The sequence below is a fragment of the Marmota monax genome, unplaced genomic scaffold, assembly GCF_021218885.2.
Source record: "Marmota monax isolate L192 unplaced genomic scaffold, Marmota_monax_Labrador192_F-V1.1 WCK01_AAM20220418_F8-fsc00106, whole genome shotgun sequence".
NCBI lineage: Eukaryota > Metazoa > Chordata > Mammalia > Rodentia > Sciuridae > Marmota > Marmota monax.
The window spans coordinates 6,021,451-6,044,686 of NW_026695218.1; the positions used below are offsets into that span (position 1 = coordinate 6,021,451).

A 23,236-nucleotide genomic window follows, 5' to 3' on the forward strand; every position below is an offset into this window, starting at 1 on the left:
AGTTTCTATCATGTGTAAGTCATCATTATTGCAACACATACAGTTGCAATAATGAAGATAATATCTACAATTTATTGAGCACATATTTTGTGCTAAATTCTTTAATTAAGTCTTATTCCATACAACATTGCTATGAGGTAGCATTATTTCCTCCTTTTTGCAAGTCAGATAACTGGGACTCAGAAAATTAAATAGCTTGCCCAGGTGAGGAAATACGGGAATCAAAGCTGTATCCAGGTCTGTCTCCAGAGCTCAGGCCTGTTGTCTCTTTCCTTGTGTCTGATCCATCACAGAGCCTTTGGTACTATATTTCAATTGGCCCCTTCTTCTCTCTTATAATATTTATTCAGATCCCACCAACAAGGTTCATTATTGCAACAGCCTCCTTACTGTAATCCTCTCTTTGCCAAGTTGCTTCTGTCTCCACTATATCCTGCATAAGCCATCGGTTTGATTTTTCCTTAAATAGTTTCACTATGCCACTCTACTGCTCAGGAGTAAGACCAGCTTCCTGTTGTTATTGGATCCAATCCATCTATCTCTGCCTGATGTTAAACTCCCTGCCTATCTATACTTACCTCCTGGTACATCTCTGTATTTATGTATTCAATAAATATTTGACTGTAGGAGCTAAGGATCATCGTATCATAAAAAAAAGAAGTTGTAGGCTCTGCTTCAGAAGGCTAATTGTTTGATAGACTCATCTAGAATTCTTCACTTCAGCTAAGCTAGTCTTCTTTTAATATTTCAAGCAGAATTATTTCAGTCTCTACTCATGCTTTGTTCACAGCTTACAGTGCTTTGTAGGCCTTTCCTTTCCACATAGCCAGCCCCTTTTCCACACACACACACACACACACACAAAGTACTCCCCAAATCTCATATGTACCTCTTTTCTTTCTAGTTCACTTTTATCTGCAGTTTCTTATAATATTTATTATTTGTGCATTTAATTTTAAGGTTTATATACCATCTAGTATCCTGCCAGGTAATAATTCTTCATACTACTACAGTTTTGGTACTTTTTACAAAATACTTTTGTGCACTTAATCTTTTTTTTTTAATATTTATTTTTTACTTATAGGTGGACACAGTGTCTTTATTTTACTTTATGTGGTGCTAAGAACCGAACCCAATGCCTCACACATGCTAGACGAGTGCTCCATCTCTAAGCCACAACCCCAACCCATGGCACTTAATTTCAATCCATATAACACTAATGTAGGTATGGCAGATATTTCCATTTTATAATAGAATAAAAGCTCCCAATAAGTTAGTGACTATATATAGATGTGTTATGAGGCTGTTCTTAGATCTGGGTGCTTCCAACTTTAAAAAAAATATATATTTTTTATTTAGTTGTCAGTGGACCTTTATTTATTTATATGTGATGCTGAGAATTGAACCCAGTGCCTCACACATGCTAGGCAAGCACTCTACCACTGAACTACAACTCCAGCCCCTGCTTCCAACTTTTTGAAGGCAGCATGGTCTGAAGAATGTACATGGCCTTGGAAGCCTAGATATGTATATGGGAACAGTGAAAGGCAGTAGAAAGCACAGAGGGCTCTGGGTCAGATTTTGGTTCCACTCCTGATCTTCTGTTTAACTTCAGGGAATTTGCTTAATTTTCTAAATCTGTTTCCTTATCAGTATCATCCCTGGTCTACCTATCTGTGGGGTCATTGCCATGTCCAACTATGATGATGATAATGTTCTTAACTAACTTTATTATTATTTTTTTGGGGGGGTACCAGGGATTGAACTGGGGGGCACTGAACCACTGAACCACATCTCAACCCTATTTTGTATTTTATTTAGAGATAGGGTCTCACTAAGTTGCTTAGCATCTCAGTTTTGCTGAGGCTGGTTTTGAACTGGTGATCCTCCTGCCTCAGCTTTCCGAGCTGCTGGGATTTCAGGTGTGCGCCACTGCCCCCAGCCCTTAACTAACTTTTATTGATCACTTATTAAATACCAGCCACTGTCCTAAAAATTTTTTTTTTTTTTTTTTTAATTTTAATATTTATTTTTTTAGTTATCGGCGGACACAACATCTTTGTTTGTATGTGGTGCTGAGGATTGAACCCGGGCCGCACGCATGCCAGGCTAGCGCGCTACCACTTGAGCCACATCCCCAGCCCCCTAAAAATTTTATGTGGATTTTCTCAGCTAATCCTCACAATACCTCTCTGAAATATATTCTTTGATTGTTTCCACTTGACAGATGCAGAAATCGAGGCACAAAGATGCTAAATAACTAGACCAAACTTGGTATGGTGCATACCTGTAATCCCAGTAACTTTGGAGCTCGAGGCAGGACAATTCTGGAGGCCAGCCTGGGTAACTGTCTCGAAATAAAAAGAAAGGGGCTGTGGATGTAACTCAGTGGTAGAGTGCTCCTGGGTTCAATCCCCAGTACTATTAAAAAAAATTAAAGTAACTACACCAAGCTTATGATATAACCAGGAAAGCAACCTGAGTCCAAAAACAGTATACTTAACCATGTATCTATAAAATGTTTGAAGGTGCTCTGTAGACATAAGTACTGTAAACATGTGTGGTCCATGCTGTTGGGGCCTGCCTGGCTTTCCCCACCTGTGTAATAGTGACTGAAGGAAGGTGGTAACATGGAGATTTTTCAAGGAAGGAGAGAGATGGTTTCCTAGGGGTCTGGTCAGGATTGAAGATATGGAGAGGTGTTTGAGGGACCTGTTTCTTTCTCTTAGCTATCATTCTGTTGTTGAGCTATCTGGTCTATCTTTGAGAGTGGCGTAGGGGAAGTTACTGTTCTGCCAGTGAAGGAAGATAAGTATCCCTAAGCCCAGGGTATCTAGGTCCATATTGCAGCCAGGGGAGCCATAGATTAGATGAGAGACTCTTATTTTGTCTGTGTGGAGGCTTTAGGTAGCTGACTATTTTAAAATGTTACTTGATGCTTGTGAGCCTGCTGAGGTCTCATAGCCCAGGGGCAGGAGGGAAAGTGATAGTGAAGGGGATACAGGCTAGGAGGAATTGTCAAGACTGCTTCCAATTCTAAGACAGTATATTCTAGAGGTGAATGCTGAGAGTCTGTGGGTGAGCCTGTCTTTGGTTCCTTGCCCCTCTTGTCTGGCCTAGGTGAAGCAGGGGAGCACTAGGACCCAGAGGCTTGCACTGTTCCTGACAAGTCTAGAGCAGCACTAGCGCAGAGTGAGACTCATCAGCTGGCAAGCAGGATTCGGTATCTCTGGGTTCAGGAATCCTCAGGCAGCAGAGGGGACTTGTTCCTCAGCCCCCATCACTGCCCCCACCCCTACCCCAGTAGGTGGTAGGCAGCTGAGTGAGGCCCATGGACTGGGGAGGGCTGTGCTTGACGGTTCCTGTGTCGGTCCATGAGGGCCCAGCGCCCTGACCCTCCTGCCTAGGTTTCTGCTTTTTTTCTCTGTCTTTGGCCAGCTGGGGGAGGGAGTAGAGGCCTGGTGAGCAGCATGGCCCAGAGCAAGAGGCATGTGTATAACCGGGTAAGTGGCCCTAATCTGGGATGGGCCCTGGGAGGGCTGCTGGAAAAGGCCTGGGTGTCTATGGACATCATTGCTGTGGGGGCTGGGAGATAGGCTGGAACTCAGCTGGAGGCACCCACAGACTGTTTCTAAGGAGCCCTTGAAGCCTGATGGTGGCAGACTGCACAGGCTTACCTAGAGTGGGGCCCTAATGGTTACTGGCAAGGCCTAACCTCTGACTCTACCTAGTACCCAGGTTAGGGGTTCCTGAGGGGGACCAGACTACCTTGGAGACTCAGAATGTGGTTGATGGGTCAGAAAGGCCTTAAAGTGAGGCCCTTCTTTAGAACTGCTTTGTTGTTTGTCACTTGCTTTCTCTTTCTTCTGTCTCAGATTGAATCTGTACCCACTGTTGTGTCCTCCTGATTCTGAGAGGCTTGTTGGGAGGTGCGGGGAGTCTCTGAGTTTGAGTCTGCCTTGATGTCACTGGCAGTTTCCTTTGTTATGAGATACACCTTGTTGTCCTAGGTGTAAGTTGGGGTCCTGAATCCCTTGGGAGCTCTGTCCCTGTCTTCCTGGATAAGCTCTCTGGGGAAGGGAGTTAGAGAGTGACAGGCTGGGAAGTATCCTGATTCTTCTTGGATTCTGGCAGGGCTGTGTTCTGAAGCCAAGTGGTGGGTATCAGAAGAGAGCCCTGTGGAATCTTCAGGACTTTGGTGTAATTTCTTGCCTCGTGATATCGTTTGTTACAAGGCACCTGGTTCATGGAGCTGCTATTGCTAAAAATGGCTTAGGTGTGATTTTCTTCTAAACCATAGGCCAATTTGGGACCTAATTTAATGTTGTGTCTTGTCATCACGGGTATGTCAGAAGCTGAGAGCTTCCCAAGGACAGTATTTTAGTCTATTTCTTTGCTTTGCCCATCTGTGCCCATAAATCCATTTGAACCACTAGGCAGAGTCTGAACACAGAATGAGGGACAAATTTGAGGTACATTATTTACTTTGCCTATATTTTTCTTTTCATAACAAGATAGCATGGGGAAAGGATCTCCAGAGCTTGGGGTAGAGAGTAGACAACAGGATGCAGGCCATGAAGAAGGAAGTTGGATGGTTGAATGGGTTGCAGGTGAGGCATCAGAAGTTTCATAGTGGGTATGTGGATGGGAGTGAGAGGAATTAGATCAGGAAGAAGTGGTGATGACCTGGGGTCCTGAAAAGAGACACAGTTATGTGCCTCTGAAGGGGAGAGACCTGAGAGAGCCATTTGAATTCCAGAAGTGATGGAAGTGGAGAGGCAAGCAGGCTTCTATAGGGTCACCCACTCAACTCGGGCTCCTGAGTCAGGGCATTGGTTATAGGGAGCCTGGTCTAAACTGAGTGATTTGCTTGAGCTTAATTCCACTGTGCAGGGGCAGTGCTCTTGAGAAAGTAATCATGTGGTGACATTCACAGATCTATCAATGAATTCTGATTTTATAAATTTTAAATATAAACTAAAAATTCTAGCAGATTCCAGAAGAATTTGGCTAACTCTTAGACATATCACTGACATTTTCAGAAGGGAAGTTTGGGGGCTAACCTCACCCCGAGAATGGAGCTCAAGAAAAAATTGTTTGTTGTTTGTTTGTTTTTAGTCCAGGATCTTGGCTGGGGCATTTCTTTTTTTTTTTTTTTTTTTCCTTTTTTATATATTTTTTTTATTGTTGGCTGTTCAAAACATTACATAGTTCTTGATATATCATATTTCACACTTTGATTCAAGTGGGGCATTTCTTATGCATTAGGATGCCACCTTGGTCTGAGGCCTCTAACTCTGTGTGTGCCTTTTTTTTCAGACGCCCAGTGGCAGCAGGATGAGTGCAGAGGCAAGTGCCCGGCCTCTGCGGGTAGGATCCCGTGTGGAGGTGATTGGAAAAGGCCACAGAGGCACTGTGGCCTATGTTGGAGCCACACTCTTTGCCACTGGCAAATGGGTAGGCGTTATCCTGGATGAAGCAAAGGGCAAAAATGATGGAACTGTCCAAGGAAGGAAGTATTTCACTTGTGATGAAGGACATGGCATTTTTGTGCGGCAATCCCAGGTACTCCATCTGTGTGTGTGTGTGTGTGTGTGTGTGTGCGCAACATATATCTGTTGCATGTGCACTTGGTGTGGGCATAAGCCTCTGTTGGGAGAATGGGAGGTAACAGTGGAGGGAAGATTGGTGATCCGTCCTTAGGAAACTTGCCCTATACTATGGCTTGTTTGGGGACTGGGGAGGGGCCCATATTACAGTCATTCTTGGTCTGACTGTATTGAGTCTTCTGTGGTTTCAGATCCAGGTATTTGAAGATGGAGCAGATACTACTTCCCCAGAGACTCCTGATTCTTCTGCATCAAAAGTCCTCAAAAGAGGTAACAACCACCCACTTTAGCTGCCTCCTCATATCCAGAAGTCCCAGCTCTTTTCCTCTTTAACAAGGGACCATAGTGAATACTGAAATTTTTCCATCACTACCATATTTCCTTGTTATATCTCCCCCTACCCCACCATGATATTCTCTGACCCAGCTCTATATACAAACACATGCTTTGTTTCTGTTTGCTTTCTACAGAGGGAGCTGAGACAGCTGCAAAGACTAGCAAACTGGTGAGTGGTTTGGGAGTGTGAGTAGAGAGTAGTACAGAGAAAGAGGGAGGGAGGGAGACCCAATCCCAGGCAGGTAGAAGCAATAGGTGAATTAGAATTGCAGCTTTCTAGTCTCTTCAACCTCCCTGGGAAGGAAGCTTTGTGGGTATGGGTTGCTACATTTGAGCTAGAGTAAAAGTGATAGCAGGGGAAAACTATTAGGTTCCAGAAGTACAGAGTCAAATGGAATTGAGCTAGTGGCGATAGAAAGGACAGATCTGACCTGTAGTGTAGCTAATTTTCTACCTTTTGGTACCCAGAGATGCCAAGATCTAAAGCATTTCAGAGTAGGATAAGATAGAAGATAGAGGGAGAAGGAGTTGTCCTATTTATAAGAGGTAGTGAAGTGCCAGGTCCTCTGCCATTTACTTTCAGCTATGGACAGAAGGGTCATTCCTAGCTCCCCTCTGCCATTCTGCAGAGTGTTGTGGGTCCACCCACCTCTCTATGGAGTGGAACTCTAGCTTCTCTAGGACAGGTGTGCATATCCTGGAAGCTGATCCTTGAGGGAACCCCTCTTCTCACCTAAGGCTTGATGTTGATCTGAGTCCACCTACCCCTTGCCTGTGTGTGCCTGATTGGTATTAATGCCTATTCCCAGAATGTCTGGCCAGCTAGCACAATGTGATGTCTATTCTCTAACTTTGCCCTTTCCTACTCCTCATGCAGCGGGGACTGAAGCCTAAGAAGGTGGTGTGTTTACTGTTTGTGCCTGAGTGGGTGGGGGCCATGAGCCCACTCTCCTGCTGTCCTGCATGTCCTTGGGCTGCTGCATGCATGTGTGTGTAACCTTGAGGCTGGGATGGCCAGAGGAAATGGCAGCCTTGGCTTCCAGAGTTCCTTTGAGGGGTGCAAGGACATCAGGCTCAGCATCTGGGCCCAAGCAAACATTCATTAGGGATGATTTCTCACTGCCCCAGAGTCCTAGTTAGAAATTCTGAGCATTTGACTTTAAATAATAGCAGCATGAAATAGTTTATTGGCTTACAGTAGGTTCTTAGCCAAATTCAGGGGTGGTAGGAGGATAGATTGGAAGAATAGGGCTGGGAAAAGTACCAGATAAATAGTTGTGCAAGGGAATGGGATTGTAGAGAATAGAGCACAGGAAGAGCAGTTGGAAAGCCTAGTCTTTATGGGCCTTCCCTCTCATGTGTTGTGCCATGAATACCAACCCCAATCTGCCCCATCAATCTTTCTCTGTCTCTTCCTTCCTCTGGGGTGTGCCTAAAGCCCCACCCCTTGCAGGAGCTGAACTGTGTAACTTCTTTCCCCTCCACCATTTTTTTTTTTTTCCCCTCCACCAATTTTTAAACACTTAAATTGATGCCATGACCTCTTCCTCACACCAGCTCCTGCCTTGGGCCTGTGCCCAAGCTATGACCTGCACGTGCCTGAGCTGTATATACTGTGCTGGATATAAAATGCTGTGATTTCCTTGTCACCAAACTGCCTCAGGCCTTTCTGATATTGCATGGAGCACTACTAGATCAAGGCAGTGGGAAAGGAAAGGAAAACATCTCCTTTCTGACTCCTGGTGGGTGATGGGTCTTCGCTTTGGAGTCTTGCTATGGTAGAGACCACATACTGGTACTTGTTTTGGGTCCTGGGTCCTGACTTCAGGTGGAAATGGGGATATAAGGAAAATAATGTTTTAAAGGATGCTGGACCCATACTAGGATCAGAGAGACTTGGCTTTGTCCCTTGGTTATTGTCTCCTGATTGGGGGACCATTTTACCTCAGTCCCCTAAATAGAGAAGGGCATGAAACTGAGATCTAAGGAAGATTCTGGCTGTAACCTAACATGACCCTGGCAAGGGGCTAAGCATTGCCAAATCCTGGGAAGATGTGGCAAAGCCTTACCTAGACAGCTTGTACTAGGCTATAGTACCTTCTTTCCTCATAGTGGAAGGTATCAATCAAATAGTTGTGTGCCTCTTCTGTCTCCCACCCCACTCCCAGTCATCAGCCTCAGTGGTTCTCTCAAGGCAGGTTACTTAGTCAGGGTCCTTGCTTTCACTGCATGTGAAAGAACTAGAGATAGAACAAAAAAGTGCTTTAAGCGGGAGGAGAGAGGAGAACACAGATGCTTTCACAAAATATCTAACCTTTCTGGAAAGCCCTTCAGAGAAAGGCTTTAACCTGACTACAACCAAGGGACCATTGGAAAGGAGCCCAACACTGTCATTAGAGCTACTGCTGCCCATATGGAATGTCACCTAGAGCTCTTTAATCATTCTATGTGCTCCTCAGAGCTTAAGACCAGTTCTGGAGGAGTGCTCTAGGTGTGTGTTCCTGGGAAACAAGGGTGTTGCCAGTGTGTATAAGAGAAGTAGACTTAATGGAGTAGTCAGGGGAGCAGAGTGCAATTTTGAGAGACTCATGGAGAAGGGAGGACCTCTGTCCCTGCCCACTGATGCCCTGGCTCCATAAAGTGCCATTTCTGGTATGGCCTCTGGCTTAGCGTTTTGGAGTAAGCCCTCTGGGGTGGAAGAGGGAGGGAAGGGCGGAGCCAGAACCTGTTCTTTGGGAGAAGCAGCAAGGCAGGCTCTGCGCAGGACTGTGTCCAGTCATGAGGAGAAGGCGGAGCCTGCAGGGCCCCGGGTGGTTGCTAGGTGACGGTGAAAAAGTGGCTCCACCCCCATGGAGCAGAGGAGGGTGGGTGCATGACGTCAGGTGGAGCTGGTGCTGCGGCCACTGAGGCTGCCATCAGCCTAAGCTGGCGAACTGGGCCAGGCGCTGCTCTGGTGCCTGCTGGAGCCTGGTTGTCCTACTGCGCACCTTCAGGGGCCTCTGTGTCTCAGCAGCAGCCATTTGGAGGCTAGGAAGCTGCCGGCTGGGGAAGCTAAGGCTGCATTGTTGGGATTTGATGCACTAATCTCCTGTCTCCACCGCCTTTCCCTCTGTTCGGTCTCTTTCCCTCCCTCCCTCCCTCCCTTCGTCTGTCCTTCCTCCCTGTGTTTGTCTATCCTCCTCTGTCCCTCCTTCTCTTTCCTCTCCTTGCTTTCTTTGGTTTTCTGCAATGATGAGACAGGCACCGACAGCCCGAAAGGTACTCTTGCTTGCTCTGGTCCTGCTACCGGGTTGCCAGGGTGATGATGGCAGCAGGCAGCTGGGGTGGGGGTGGCGGCTGATTGACTTCATCTGTCTACCTGGTTGGGGGAGGAGGGTGAAGAAGAGGGAGGCAGAGGTGAGGTGTGTGTCACCACCGGGCCCCACCCCTGGGCATTTGCTTCTTACCCTGCCTGCTTTGGGCACTGACAGTCTGTGTTCCAGGCCTTGTACCCAGTGGCCTCACAGGCTTGGGCTTCATGTAGCCTCTACTACAAACAAGCTTTGGGAGAGTTTCCTGTGGTAGAAGCTAGAGAAGCAGACCCAGGTGTCTTGGTGCCTACTTACCTTCTCAGCCTTTGCTAGAATGACTCTTGGTTATTCTCCCAGTATCTCCTCTCCCGCAGGGTTTGTTTCAGGGGGCTTTAACAGGGCAGAATGGGGGCCTAGAATAGTTTTTGACCCACAGCTTTGGAAGCTTAGTCCAGGGTAAGAGGGGTAGGGATAGGTTCCTTGGGTTCAGAGTCTCTTGGAAACAGGGCCCAAGCCAAATGTTACCTTCTTTGCCACAGCAATGAGACGCTGAGCAGCAAGAATACCCATTGGTGTTAATCACCCATTTACAACTTTGCAATAGCCCAAAGGATTTCTGGATTTGGTTTAGGACAATAGTTTCCCTGTGCTGCTGCCTACCCCCACCTTTCTCTGTGCAGCTGGGTGGGGTTACTTTGCTGAGCTCTGGGCTTCTGCTAATGCAATATTCATAGTCCTGACACCTGAGTCCTCTGCCTTAGGGACATGGACTGCTGCAGGGTCTGGTCCTGGGGAGAGGGGGAGGGAAGACAGCAATGTTGTTCAGCCTTAGAGATCTGATCTCTTACTTTTGAGATTATATCACTCTTGTCATAGTGTGTGTATGGCGGTTGGGTTCCTAGGGAGTCCTCTACAGAGTCTATCAGTTGAAGAAAGAGCCTGACCTGGGAAAGTCCTTGCAGTAATATTTGGGCGGGGCTTCTGACTCTGGGCTGGAGTGGGAGAGATTGTGCACAGAAGGACTAGTCTCTGGAGACCTTCTCACCAGCTACTGCCTTTGGTCTCCTGTGGCTCAGCCTAGGACACAGGGACCTCTGGGATTTCCAGGGTGTCTGAAGGGGTGAGGCCTGCAAGGGTTGGGCAAAACTGGGAGCAGGAACCAAGAGGAATAGGAATTTTGGGTTTCTGGAATTTCTATGATTCACTGGAGGGAGAAGGGGATGGGATGGGGGTGGTGGCTAACTGTAGCCCCATTCCTGTTACTTTTCTGCTCTCATTGCTGTCACTTTGCTGTCTGTCTTTCTGCCATTATCCTTTCTTTCCTGACCACTTCTCTGGCTCCTGTTGCCTGTCCAGACCACAACTCGGCGGCCCAAGGTGAGAACAAATAGGCCTCCATGCAAGCCAATGCTGAGTGTGCACAAATGTTTCAGGCATGTGCATGTTTGTGGGCATGTGTACTAGCAAGTGAATTTTGATCACAATGTATCATGGGTTCTCTTTGAGGGGGGAGAAGGGCCTGGGGTTGGTGATAGGCCTCCCCTGGGAAAATGACTTCCAGCTCTTAGAAGGTACTCTGAGCCAGAAAATTGAGTACAAAGGAGAAGTGAAGGGGTTGTGGTTAATCAGAACAGGCTTTCTTTAATAAGGTAACTTTGGCCAGTTTTGAGGGGAGGGATCAGAAGAGAAGTGAAGAACTTGACAGTATAAAATGTCGGAGGAAGGAGATGTGTCTCTGAAAGCCTTTGATCGGGAGTGTTCGTGGTAGCATGTGGTTTCTGAGTATCATCCCACCAAGTTTGGGGAGAGTACTGGGAAGGCTTGTCTGTTTCTCGGCTTGGGGCTTCAGGATGGCTCCTGAGTTTTCTGCCCTTACAGGGACTTGGGTAATGTTATCTGATCAGAACCCATTTGTCTTAGAGGATTACAGAAGGGTTAGCTTATGTACTTTATTTCAAGGAGGAATCTAGGGCTATAATTTTCACCTTGGTTCTTTTACTTGTAGGCTATCCTGGCATAGACCAAGGGAGTGCAATTTAGCTTGACTTCTAAAGAGTTGGGAGGTCCTAAGAAGGGTAGAGAGCCTGAAACCCCCACTTTTAGCCCAGCCCTCTCTGGGAACATGAATATCAGAACAAATTCTAATCTGTTCTTTCTCTCTGGGAATGACATTGAGGCACCCCCACCTTGGGGAAATTGGGCACAGACCCAGAACAAGGATGGGACTGGGAGTATTCAGAAATTGCTAGAATGATCCCAAGTGGGTCACAGAGGAGAGTTCTAGGGAGTAAGAGCTACTGCTATAAAGGATAGTGCCAGAGCTGGGAGGAATGTGGGGTTAGTGCCAAAGGAGGAACCTTATAATCTCATGTTTTCCCCCATCCTTTCCTCCCTCCTTCCTCCCTCTGTCCATTGTCAATGTTGCTTTCTGACTGTGTCGTTTTCCCTCTCCCCTTCACTGTGTCTCTGTTCTCATTGTGCTTTCATACTCTGTCTTTTCCCTTCTTTGTCTCCAAACCTTGCCATATTCTCACATGCTGTCTCTCTCCCTTTCACTGCCCCCATCCTCTGTTCTCTTTCTGGCCTGCCACTGCTCTCTCTGAATAGCCCACTCGCCCAGCCAGTACTGGGGTGGCTGGGGCCAGTAGCTCTTTGGGCCCCTCTGGCTCAGCATCAGCAGGTGAGCTGAGCAGCAGTGAGCCCAGCACCCCGGCTCAGACTCCACTGGCAGCACCCATCATCCCCACACCAGCCCTCACCTCTCCTGGAGCAGCTCCCCCACTTCCTTCCCCATCCAAGGTAAGGACTAGCATTGGGGTAAAGGAGAATCAAGATACCAAGGGGTCTGTGATTCCTGGCTGGGTCTTAGAAATTTCCTGGGGTTGGGGAAGACCTAGCTTGGATCAGAAAGAGTGGGAACATAGTGTATGAGGTATCTTGTTATTGCCAAGAAGCTATCTTTTCCTTTCTTTTCGATTTTCTTTCTTTCCTTTTTTTTTGGGGGGGGGGGAGGCAGGAATTGAAATTGAACACAGGTCCTTGTACATATAAGGCAAGCAGTCTATCACAGAAGTATATCCCATCCTCCTGCCCTTTCTTCACACTTTTCTGGTATGTATAGTACCATGGTTTTCTGTCCAATGCTTGTATGCCACTTGCTTTTGACTCTGGGATTAGGGTTATGTTTGCACACATTTTCATCTTCTCTGTTCCAGCTCAGTCTCAGGGGAGGCAGGGTGGGCTGTGTATAGATAGCAGTACCTTTTCTTGGCAGGAGGAAGAGGGATTGAGGGCCCAGGTACGGGACCTGGAGGAGAAACTGGAGACCCTGCGGCTAAAGCGGGCAGAAGACAAGGCAAAGCTGAAAGAACTGGAGAAACATAAGATCCAGCTGGAGCAGGTGCAGGAATGGAAGAGCAAAATGCAGGAGCAGCAGGCAGACTTGCAGCGGCGCCTCAAGGAGGCACGGAAGGTGGGAATCAGGATGGAGGGGATGGCTGGGGAGGCTGAGGGACCCAAGGAGGTGAATTAGAAACAGGACTGGAACTACCACCTGGAGTACCTTGTGAGAAAGAACAACATAGGGCATTTGTTTCCTCCTGCCCCCACCTCCCTTTCCCCCTCCTTAGGAAGCCAAGGAGGCACTAGAGGCAAAGGAACGCTATATGGAGGAAATGGCCGACACTGCTGATGCCATTGAGATGGCCACTCTGGACAAGGAAATGGCTGAAGAACGGGCTGAGTCCCTGCAGCAGGAGGTTGAAGCACTGAAGGAACGTGTGGATGAGCTCACCACGGACTTGGAGATACTAAAGGCTGAGATTGAAGAAAAGGGTAAGGAGATACTAAAGGCTGAGATTGAAGAAAAAGGGTAAGGTGCCAGGAGCTGCGGGGCCCAAGTAGTGGGGTGAGACTGGGCCTGAACATATTAATGATCTTCCCCAGGCTCAGATGGGGCTGCATCCAGTTACCAGCTCAAACAGCTTGAGGAACAAAATGCCCGCCTAAAGGATGCCCTGGTGAGGTAGGCTTCTCAATTCTTGGCTCTGGCCTTCACTCTCCTGCCTCTGACTGTGTTAAAGCACCTCTTGCAGGTCACTCTGACACATGTTCTCCTCTCTTTCCTACAGGATGCGGGATCTTTCTTCCTCAGAGAAGCAGGAACATGTGAAGCTCCAGAAGCTCATGGAAAAGAAAAACCAAGAGCTGGAGATTGTGCGGCAACAGCGAGAGCGCCTGCAGGAGGAGCTGAGCCAGGCAGAGAGCACCATTGATGAGCTCAAGGAGCAGGTCTGTGAAACCCAGCCCTTGCCCAGAATCCCCTTACCTTATTCTTCTGTTGCCAATTCCCCTTTCTAGTCACCTTCCAATAGTGATTTTCCTGGCCCCTTCCCCATAACACAGGTGGATGCTGCTCTGGGTGCTGAGGAGATGGTGGAGATGCTGACTGATCGGAACCTGAATCTGGAAGAGAAAGTGCGGGAGTTGAGGGAGACTGTAGGGGACTTGGTAAGAGAAGAGCAGATTCCTGACCCTGATGGAGGGTATTTGTAAGGGACTTGCTGAGAGAGAGATTGACACATGACCCCTGACCTTTGAACAGGGTGTCTTTGGTAAGATGACCTGTCCTGGACCTTCTACTCTAACCCTGTTTTTGCTTTCCCCCAACTACTTATTGTATTCCAGGAAGCAATGAATGAGATGAATGATGAGCTCCAGGAGAATGCACGAGAGACAGAACTAGAGCTGCGGGAGCAGCTGGACATGGCAGGTGCCCGGGTTCGTGAGGCCCAGAAGCGTGTAGAGGCAGCCCAGGAAACAGTTGCAGACTACCAACAAACCATCAAAAAATATCGCCAACTGACTGCTCACCTACAGGTGCCTGCCTAAGTCTTGTTCTCCTACCATCACCCTAGGTTACCTTGACCCCACTGTCCCTCACTCTTTCTGCTCCTAGGATGTGAATCGGGAACTGACAAACCAGCAGGAAGCATCTGTAGAGAGACAGCAGCAGCCACCTCCTGAGACTTTTGACTTCAAAATCAAGTTTGCTGAGACTAAAGCCCATGCCAAGGTCAGGAAAGTGGGTGGCTTGAGAGCCAGGTGTTAGGGAGCCCAGCCTAGGCATGACTGTGGGCTAGCCTGGTTTGGGCTTTGTGCTTCAGAATCCTGGGGGATCGGGGTTCCTTGTGTGGTTGTTTAAAAGACTACTGGCTTGGGCTTAACTTAAATAAGCAAGGGACCTGGTAAAGCAAGGTTTAATGATTTTTAGACTCTAGATGAGAGTCCAACTCCCTGTCTATTTCACAGGCAATTGAAATGGAGTTGAGACAGATGGAGGTCGCCCAGGCTAATCGGCACATGTCTCTGCTGACAGCCTTCATGCCTGACAGCTTCCTTCGGCCAGGTGGGGACCATGACTGCGTTCTGGTGCTGCTGCTCATGCCTCGTCTCATTTGTAAGGTATGGCCAGTTAGTCATATGTACAATAAAAATCTTTTGGACTTGCTAAGAGCCAAGCATTGAGGATGCCAAGTTCAGATAGCAAAAATGTAACACAGACAACAAAGTCACAGGTGAACATATACAGTTGATCTCCTTATCTTTAGATTCCGCATCTGTGAACTCAAACAACTGCAGATAAAAAATATTTGGGAAAAAAATTGCATCTGTACTGTACATGTACAGACTTTTTTTCTTCTCATTATTCCCTGAAAAATACAATATAAAAACTATTTACATAGAATTGACATTGCATTACGTGTTGTAAATAATCTAGAGATGATTTGAAGTATAGAGGAGGATGCACATAGATTAGATGCAAATACTGTCCCATTTGATGAGAGAGATTTAAGCATCCGTGGATTATTGTATTTGTGGGGAGTTTTAAAGCCAATCCCCTATAGATACAAAGGATGGATATATTATAGATTCTCTGTTATGAAGGAGAGGTATGGTATTTGAGAAAGCACAGTTGAGGATCTGATTTAGATGAGGCAGGTTGTGACTGAGGGGATAACATTTAAGCTGAGAGCCAGAGGTGGCTAGGAGCTAAAGAGGGGGATAATTGGCAGGATAGCATTTTAGGTGGAAAGAGATCAGGAGCAGCAGCTTTAAGTCAGCTTGGTCCCACTGCCCGTTAATTCTTATATCCTAAAATCCTCACAAGCACCAATATTCACATCATTACCCTCTCCCCAGTGAGACTTCCAGCCTATTTAAGAACTAGTTCTGCTTTCCTATGTGTGTCCATGCTCCCCACATAGTTCTTAAGCTGTATCCTGTATTCCTGAGTGTGTGTTCTCCATCCCCTGCTCTGAGTTCCAGGTCCTTGGTCTTCTTCCCATAGGCAGAGCTGATCCGGAAGCAGGCCCAGGAGAAGTTTGAACTAAGTGAGAATTGTTCAGAGAGGCCTGGGCTTCGAGGAGCTGCAGGTGAGCAGCTCAGCTTTGCTGCTGGACTGGTATATTCGCTGAGTCTGCTGCAGGCTACACTACACAGATATGAACAGTAAGTGGCTCCTGATTCCTGTTCCAGGACCATGGGTCCAGGAATGGCAGGAACTGAGATTGCTTGGAAGACTTTGGCCTCACAGAGCCCTTCTCTGGTCTCTAGTGCCCTCTCTCAGTGCAACGTGGATGTGTATAAGAAGGTGGGCAGCCTCTATCCTGAGATGAGTGCCCATGAGCGCTCCTTAGATTTCCTCATTGAACTGCTGCACAAGGATCAGCTGGATGAGACTGTCAATGTGGAGCCTCTCACAAAGGCCATCAAGTACTACCAGGTCTGTAGAAAATATGCAGGCTTGGGGCAGGAGGGAGGGAAGCTTTCTCTGGATGGGAACCCTTGCCAGTGTATTCAGGGTTATATGTCCCAGGCTGGCTGCTTAGGGTTCAATTTGCTCTTAGTTGAACTTGCTTTATGATGCAGCTGCCTGAGAGTTTTGAATTCTCCTACCTCTTGAGACTTCTATAATGACCAGGGCTCAAATAATAGTTTGGGAAGAACTTCCCCCACTTTCACTTGTTAAAGGCTATCTCTGTCATCTTTCCCTAGCACCTGTACAGCATCCATCTTGCCGAACAGCCCGAGGAAAGTACCATGCAGCTGGCCGACCACATTAAGGTGAAATGTGTGGGTCAGTGGTTGAGCCTTCTATAGGGCTCAGAAGTGGAGAATCAGATCAAGAGATCAGGCCCCAGTGGGTGTCAAATAAGATTGGGGCAAGGTCACCAAAGCCAGATCAGGGAAGACAGAGGACTCACTTATGTATGGGGGTCATTAGAGGATGGGGGCTTCCTAGAGATGATGATGGGGCAAAGAACTCCTGTTAAAGCTGATAACCACCTGTTTCTCTCCTCACAGTTTACGCAGAGTGCCCTGGACTGTATGAGCGTGGAGGTGGGGAGGCTGCGTGCCTTCTTGCAGGTGAGGACACATCTAGATCTGTGTGAGCTCTAGTTCTTAGTCCCTACTGCTTCACCTCTAGTCCTAAGGCTTACCTGGTTTTCCATCCGTTTCCTGTTTTCCATGTAGTGTGGACAGGAGGCTACAGATATTGCCCTTTTGCTCCGGGACCTGGAAACATCATGCAGTGATATCCGCCAATTCTGCAAGAAGATCCGAAGGCGTATGCCAGGGACGGATGCTCCTGGGATCCCCGCAGCACTGGCCTTTGGACCACAGGTTTAGGGCTGCAAGTGGGGAAGGGAAAGAAACTGAAAAAAAAACATGTTAAGATTGACCTGGTTAGGGCACAGAACTGAGGTAGCTAGAAACTGATGCTGGACTTAGGGTGGGCTCTTGACTCTAACTTTTCACACAGGTATCTGACACACTCCTAGACTGCAGAAAACACTTGACATGGGTGGTGGCTGTACTGCAAGAGGTGGCAGCTGCTGCCGCCCAGCTCATTGCCCCACTGGCAGAAAATGAGGGGCTGCCCGTGGCTGCACTGGAGGAGTTGGCTTTCAAAGCAAGCGAGCAGGTTGGCCTGGATGGCGGGGCAGAAGGGGATGGGGAGTTAGTGGCCAGTGTGGGGCTTTCACTCCTGCCCTTGGCTCCTGCAGATCTATGGGAGCCCCTCCAGCAGCCCCTATGAGTGTCTGCGCCAGTCGTGTAACATCCTCATCAGCACCATGAACAAGCTGGCCACAGCCATGCAGGAGGGGGAGTATGATGCAGAGCGGCCCCCCAGCAAGGTGAGTGGAGGTTTCTTTGGAGGAGCTGCAGTGCAGAGGAGCACAACTTGCAGAGCTGCCGCTGGTTGTGGGAGGGCAGGGAGGTAGGAGAAGCATCTGAAGAACAATATCCTGCCTAGAAGGCAAGAAGATTTCCCCTGTGACTGGATCACTCTGAAAGAAGCATACTGGTGCCTTCCTCTCAGTGCTCTACCCTCTGACCCACCCAATCCTTTAGCCTCCTCCAGTTGAACTGCGTGCTGCAGCTCTTCGTGCTGAGATCACAGATGCTGAAGGCCTGGGTTTGAAGCTTGAAGATCGAGAGACAGTTATCAAGGAATTGAAGAAATCACTCAAGATTAAGGTGAGGGTAGAGTATGCTCAGAGTTTTGGGGCTAGGAAGTATAATGGCACTGAAGGCAACTGCAAATATTGAGACTGAGATCAGGACTGAGAAGGCTTGGAAGTTATGGGGGAGAAATGGGGGCTTGCGGTCAGGTAGCCATCAGGGAGCTTTCTGTCTCATGGTCTAATCTGGGTGCCAGGGCCGTGGGGTGCATGTTAGGGAACTTGAACCTCTCTGATTTTCCAGGGAGAGGAGCTGAGTGAAGCCAATGTGCGGCTGAGCCTCCTGGAGAAGAAGTTGGACAGTGCTGCCAAGGATGCAGACGAGCGCATTGAAAAAGTTCAGACTCGGCTGGAGGAGACTCAGGCACTCCTGCGGAAGAAGGAGAAGTCAGGCACCTTCCCTGGGGTCCTATTTCCTCCAACCTTTCCTTCTGCTTGAGACTCTGTCCCTCACCCTTTCCTCTTTCCCTCCTAATGAGACTTTACCCATTTTCCTTCTCCACTCCATCTCCATCATATCACTCCAACCTAAACCTGTGCTTGCCTGTGCCTCCTTTTCCCTGGCTCCTCACTAGCAGGGCTACCCCAAGGACTTTTCAGGACTGAAAAATCATGTGGGGACATGGGGAAGGGACACTACCCAAACCCAGATTCTCTTTCACAGAGAGTTTGAGGAAACGATGGATGCACTCCAGGCTGACATCGACCAGCTGGAGGCAGAGAAGGCAGAGCTAAAGCAACGGCTGAATAGCCAGTCTAAGCGCACAATTGAGGGGCTCCGGGGGCCCCCTCCTTCAGGCATTGCTACCCTGGTCTCTGGCATTGCTGGCGGTAAGTACAGTGGGATAGGCAGAAATCACACAGAGGAAACTGACTGTCCTCTCTCTTATCTTTGGCCTCCATTTGACACGTGTCCCCTTTCTCCTGAGTGTTCATCCAGGAATGTGCTTGCCTAGTTAGAAACTAAGTTTTTTCTTTTCTTAAAGATACCTGCAAAGTGTCTGTGATCAAAGTAGGACATTAGCAAGTGACATTCAGAATAATAAAAACAGTTGGACTCTAGTATCTGTCCCTTTTGGATATACTGTTTGGTATTTCTGTCCCAGCCCTATATTCAAGAAGCTGCACTCTTCCCTCCTAGGGCATCTGCCCTTGCCTGATGCTTGCTTTTTATTTTCTCTGTTTGGGTGCTGTTTCCCCACTGAGCTCATGTGGTTTCATTTTATGTTGGTTATCTCTTCCATTGTGTATTTCTCCAAAGTTTGCTTATACTTTTGTTCTGACTTTTGTCTACCCACTCAGTAATGTCAGGGGTCCCTATCTGGAGGTTTTTCTGGCTTCTAGGCCTAGTCTTCTCAGTTTCCTAGGTAGGGAGGTGACTGCTGCCATCTTGGTTCTCACCTAACCTATTGTTATTTTCATTCCCCCTTCAGTTTCTTTCTTTTCTTTTTTTTTTGTTTTTAATTTTCTATTTTATTTATTTATTTGCAGTGCTGGGAGTCTAACCCAGGTCCTCATGCATGCTAGGCAACAGCAATTTAGGAATAATTTTAACAAAGGAGTATAAAGCATTGTTAAAAGATATTAGAGAAGATATAAATAATAACCCAAGTTCGTGGATCAAAAGACTTAATATTGTTAAGGTGGAAATGCCCTCCAAATTGGTTAATAGACTGAATATAATCTATATCAAAAATATAGGTGTATTGACAAAATTATCTTGAAATTTAAATGGTACATGTATTCATATGACAATACACAGGGCCTTTATGATATTTTATTTCTTCAACTGGATAGCAGGTATATAGGTGTTTGTATTTGCAGTTTCTTACTTACCTTTTTCACCTAGAGAGGGCAATCTTCTTGTCTTGGAATTAAACCATCAGGTCTTCTAAACTTTTCCTGTTCTCCTATCTTGTCAGCTGACCTCACCTAGGGTCTTGATCTTATCAAAGTCCTTGTCACTGATGCCTCATGATTTTGGTAGATGACCAAGTACCTTGTGACATTAGACTCCTGTGATACAGATAGTTCCATGTTCTTTGTGGGGAGTCTTCAGAATTATCACCTTGTATTATTTTGGCATAGGCTCTTTAAGCAAACACTGGTTCAGAATTAGTGAAATTTACCAACAAAAAAAATGGAATTTTTGCCTCAGAGCAATAGGGAAACCTGAGGTGCAAGGGAATGTACTCACAACCTTAATCTAAGCTTTGCTGCTGGAGATCACTAAGGATGCAGAGCTTTGGGGTCTCTGGAGCATTTCCCATGCTGTTTTTGGAGATGGATTATGGAGCAGGGAGGCAAGAACAGTTTCATGCCCCATGTGTTTTCTCCTGGACATTCACTTTTCCATTCTTCTCACACATTGCACCCTCACTGATGGCCTCGGGCCCCTGAGCTTTCTTTTACACATATCTACTCTTACTCCAAGAAGAGGGGCAGGGTCTTATATAGAAAGTAAGGTCATCAGGAAAAGGGTTTTCCTGCAGGTCATGTCCAGGATTCCTCTGGTATGTCCTCTAAGCCCCCAAATTACCTAATTCTTCTCTCCTCTTTTCCTGCTCCCCCATGGGCTATCCTGAACACAGAAGAACAGCAGCGAGGTAGAACCTACTGTGGCTGGCGGGAATTGGGGCTGGTGGGAACTGGGTAAGGCTTCCCCTTGTAGACAGCCAGGACTGGAGGTGGGAAGGAATGAGGAAAGGGGAAGAGCAGGGATGGGGCCCAGTTTTTAGCCCTTTCTACTTGGGGCTGAGAACATTTGTTATGGTATCCACAGGGGTCGTTCCTGGACAAGCTCCAGGGTCCTTGCCAGGCCCGGGGCTGGTGAAGGACTCACCCCTACTACTTCAGCAGATCTCTGCCATGAGGCTGCACATCTCTCAGCTCCAGCATGAGAACAGTATCCTCAAGGTGAGAAACACAGGGAGGACTATGGTAGATAGTGGACCATACCCTCCCATTGTTGATGGATGGCAGAGGCTTTTCTGGCACCTCTCAACACTGCCACTGTTTTTGTCCCCACAGGGAGCCCAGATGAAGGCATCCTTGGCAGCCTTACCCCCTCTGCATGTTGCAAAGCTTTCCCTTCCCCCCCATGAGGGCCCTGGCGGTGAGATAGCAGCTGGTGCATTGTACCGTAAGACCAGCCAGCTGCTGGAGACCTTAAATCAGCTGAGCACGCGCACTCATGTAGTAGATATCACTCGCACCAGCCCTGGTATGTACTACTGACCCCTCAGATGAATAACATGCCCGTCTCCTTATCCCCAGGGATTTAGCCCTAGCCGAGGCAGTCCCTGAACAGTAGAGGGTCTTCCATCTGTGACCTTTGGCTTTAGTGTTCAGTTTTCCTGATTCACCCATTTTAAGTGCCAGTTCCATGAAAGGGTCCAGTACCTACACTCCTGACCCTTAATCCAGACCACTTGCCTGTCTGATTCTAGGTGGGCTTAACTAGCTTTCCCTTCCTATAGCTGCCAAGAGCCCATCAGCCCAGCTTATGGAACAAGTGGCTCAGCTCAAGTCCTTGAGTGACACCATTGAAAAACTCAAGGTCAGTTCATACCCTGCCCTTCTCTACCCTATGGCACTCATTCAGAGCTTTCATTGGTAGAGCCAGGTGCTTCTGGAGTTCCTCTTGGCCCAGCCTTGCATTAGATGGCACATTGGGAAGAACGTAGAAGGGAATACAGTTTCTTGCCTTGAAACTGTCAGAAGATAAATATTCCTTCCTTCCTTCCTTCCTCCATCCCCCCCCCCCCCCGGGGCCTTGTGCATGCAAGGCAAGCACTGTACCAACTGAGCTATATCCCCAGCCCCAGAAGATTTATCAACAGAATGCACAAGTTAGGATCATTTTTAGGGTGTGTGACTCTGTCTGCAGTTTCAGTCAGAACTGAGATCATTGTAGGGTACATTGGTTGGGCATGGCTTCTCAGAGGCAGTGGAAACTGAATTGGGTCTTAAAAGACGAGCATCTATAAAGGAAGGAGAGATGTTGGAGTGGGGATAGGGTTGGAGGTGAAAGCCGAAGTATTGTGATAGAGAGGACTGGACTTCTGCTCCCCTGGTGTTGGTGTCTCAGAAACCAGGAAGTCTTAAGTAATCCTGTGGAGGGTCCCCTAAATAAACCCTTGTTTTCCCTCCCCCAGGATGAGGTCCTCAAGGAAACAGTATCTCAGCGTCCTGGAGCCACAGTCCCCACTGACTTTGCCACCTTCCCTTCAACAGCTTTCCTCAGGGTAAGGGGGGAGCAAGGGATGGAGGGTGGCATAGTGTGGAGAGCTCAAGAATCTGAAGAGACCTAGAGTCTTAGGTCCAACACCATGTTTTATCTGGCAAGTCCAAATCTTACTTGTAAGAGACAAAAATGCTTGCAGTACTTCCAAAAATTCTAATGTTTTAGATGCAGATATCGCCTCCCTTGATTTTTTTGGTGGAGGGGAATTGGGTATTGATCCCAGGGGCACTCAACAACTGAGCCACATCCCCAGCCCTATTTTGTATTATATTTAGAGACAGGGTCTCGCTAAATTGCTGAGGCTGGCTTTGAATTTGTGATCGTCCTGCCTCAGCCTCTTGAGCCACTGGGATTATATAGGCATGCACCACCAGCCCTCCCTTGACTTTTTTTTTTTTTAAATCTTTTTTTATAGTAGTAGATGGATAGCATGCCTTTATTTAATTTTAATTTTTTAAAATGTGGTGCTGAGGATCGAATCCAGTGCCTCACACATGCTAGGCAAGTGCTCTGCCACTGAGCTGCAGCCCCAGCCCTCTCCCTTCACTTTTGATAACAGTAGGAACTCAAAACCCCCTTGTCAGACTATGTACCCCCATTCTAATTTGAAAATTTTGGTCACCATGGCCTAAAAGCTCAAGGCTTCAGTCTCCCAAGGGTTGTATTGGTGTCAATACTCAGGGACCCCTTCAGGGACCCATAGTTTAAGTGAACCCCTGATCTTGGGTCCTATTCCTCTCACCAAGGCCAAGGAAGAACAGCAAGATGACACAGTCTACATGGGCAAAGTGACCTTCTCGTGTGCAGCTGGCCTCGGACAGCGACACCGGCTGGTGCTGACCCAGGAGCAGCTGCACCAGCTTCACAGTCGCCTCATCTCCTAAGCACTTCTTCCCCTGCCCCCCTCAACCTTCAACCCTCCTGGTACCGCTCTGCCCAATGCACAGCCACCTCAGCCAACCCCCAGGTAGAACTATGTGGGTTCAGCTCTTCCTGCCCCCTTCAGCTTCGCTCCCATCATGTCAACGCCCTGCTCTTGCTCCTTAACCTGGGTTTCCCCATTCCCATCCCTGGTCTTTTCCATAATTTGCTGTTCAGCTGCTCCCTCTTTCCTGAGGGGCCTCAGGGCATGTGGGGGGTAGGCTGAGACCCCACCACCAAAGGTTGAGTGAGGTCCCCCTGATTGAGGACTTCACCCCTTGATTAAAGCAACTTGTGCTTCATTGA

The 23,236-nt window shown here is 47.7% G+C and overlaps 1 protein-coding gene across 12 annotated transcripts in view; it reads left to right on the plus strand.

Annotated features, from left to right (window-relative positions):
• Positions 1 to 23,236, plus strand: part of Dctn1 (dynactin subunit 1) — a 30,857-nt gene extending 7,621 nt beyond the window's left edge. For 3 of the 12 annotated variants that reach the window (XM_058575087.1, XM_058575085.1, XM_058575086.1), the window contains exons 2-32: positions 5,320 to 5,565; positions 5,801 to 5,879; positions 6,080 to 6,114; positions 6,823 to 6,843; positions 9,186 to 9,203; positions 10,592 to 10,612; positions 11,843 to 12,034; positions 12,510 to 12,707; positions 12,865 to 13,069; positions 13,181 to 13,259; positions 13,366 to 13,525; positions 13,640 to 13,744; positions 13,922 to 14,113; positions 14,193 to 14,309; positions 14,546 to 14,698; positions 15,585 to 15,745; positions 15,851 to 16,019; positions 16,292 to 16,360; positions 16,601 to 16,663; positions 16,772 to 16,921; positions 17,061 to 17,222; positions 17,305 to 17,436; positions 17,654 to 17,779; positions 18,008 to 18,150; positions 18,428 to 18,594; positions 20,355 to 20,369; positions 20,546 to 20,679; positions 20,794 to 20,986; positions 21,243 to 21,322; positions 21,921 to 22,010; positions 22,756 to 23,236. In XM_058575087.1, the coding sequence (XP_058431070.1) occupies positions 5,338 to 5,565; positions 5,801 to 5,879; positions 6,080 to 6,114; positions 6,823 to 6,843; positions 9,186 to 9,203; positions 10,592 to 10,612; positions 11,843 to 12,034; positions 12,510 to 12,707; positions 12,865 to 13,069; positions 13,181 to 13,259; positions 13,366 to 13,525; positions 13,640 to 13,744; positions 13,922 to 14,113; positions 14,193 to 14,309; positions 14,546 to 14,698; positions 15,585 to 15,745; positions 15,851 to 16,019; positions 16,292 to 16,360; positions 16,601 to 16,663; positions 16,772 to 16,921; positions 17,061 to 17,222; positions 17,305 to 17,436; positions 17,654 to 17,779; positions 18,008 to 18,150; positions 18,428 to 18,594; positions 20,355 to 20,369; positions 20,546 to 20,679; positions 20,794 to 20,986; positions 21,243 to 21,322; positions 21,921 to 22,010; positions 22,756 to 22,893 (3,795 nt within the window). In that variant the 5' untranslated portion in view covers positions 5,320 to 5,337 and the 3' untranslated portion in view covers positions 22,894 to 23,236. Of the gene's footprint in view, positions 1 to 3,201; positions 3,504 to 5,319; positions 5,566 to 5,800; positions 5,880 to 6,079; positions 6,115 to 6,822; positions 6,844 to 9,173; positions 9,204 to 10,591; positions 10,613 to 11,842; positions 12,035 to 12,509; positions 12,708 to 12,864; positions 13,070 to 13,180; positions 13,260 to 13,365; positions 13,526 to 13,639; positions 13,745 to 13,921; positions 14,114 to 14,192; positions 14,310 to 14,545; positions 14,699 to 15,584; positions 15,746 to 15,850; positions 16,020 to 16,291; positions 16,361 to 16,600; positions 16,664 to 16,771; positions 16,922 to 17,060; positions 17,223 to 17,304; positions 17,437 to 17,653; positions 17,780 to 18,007; positions 18,151 to 18,427; positions 18,595 to 20,354; positions 20,370 to 20,545; positions 20,680 to 20,793; positions 20,987 to 21,242; positions 21,323 to 21,920; positions 22,011 to 22,755 lie in introns of those variants that run through there. The other 9 variants (XM_058575080.1, XM_058575081.1, XM_058575082.1 and 6 more) reach the window with 9 other exon arrangements.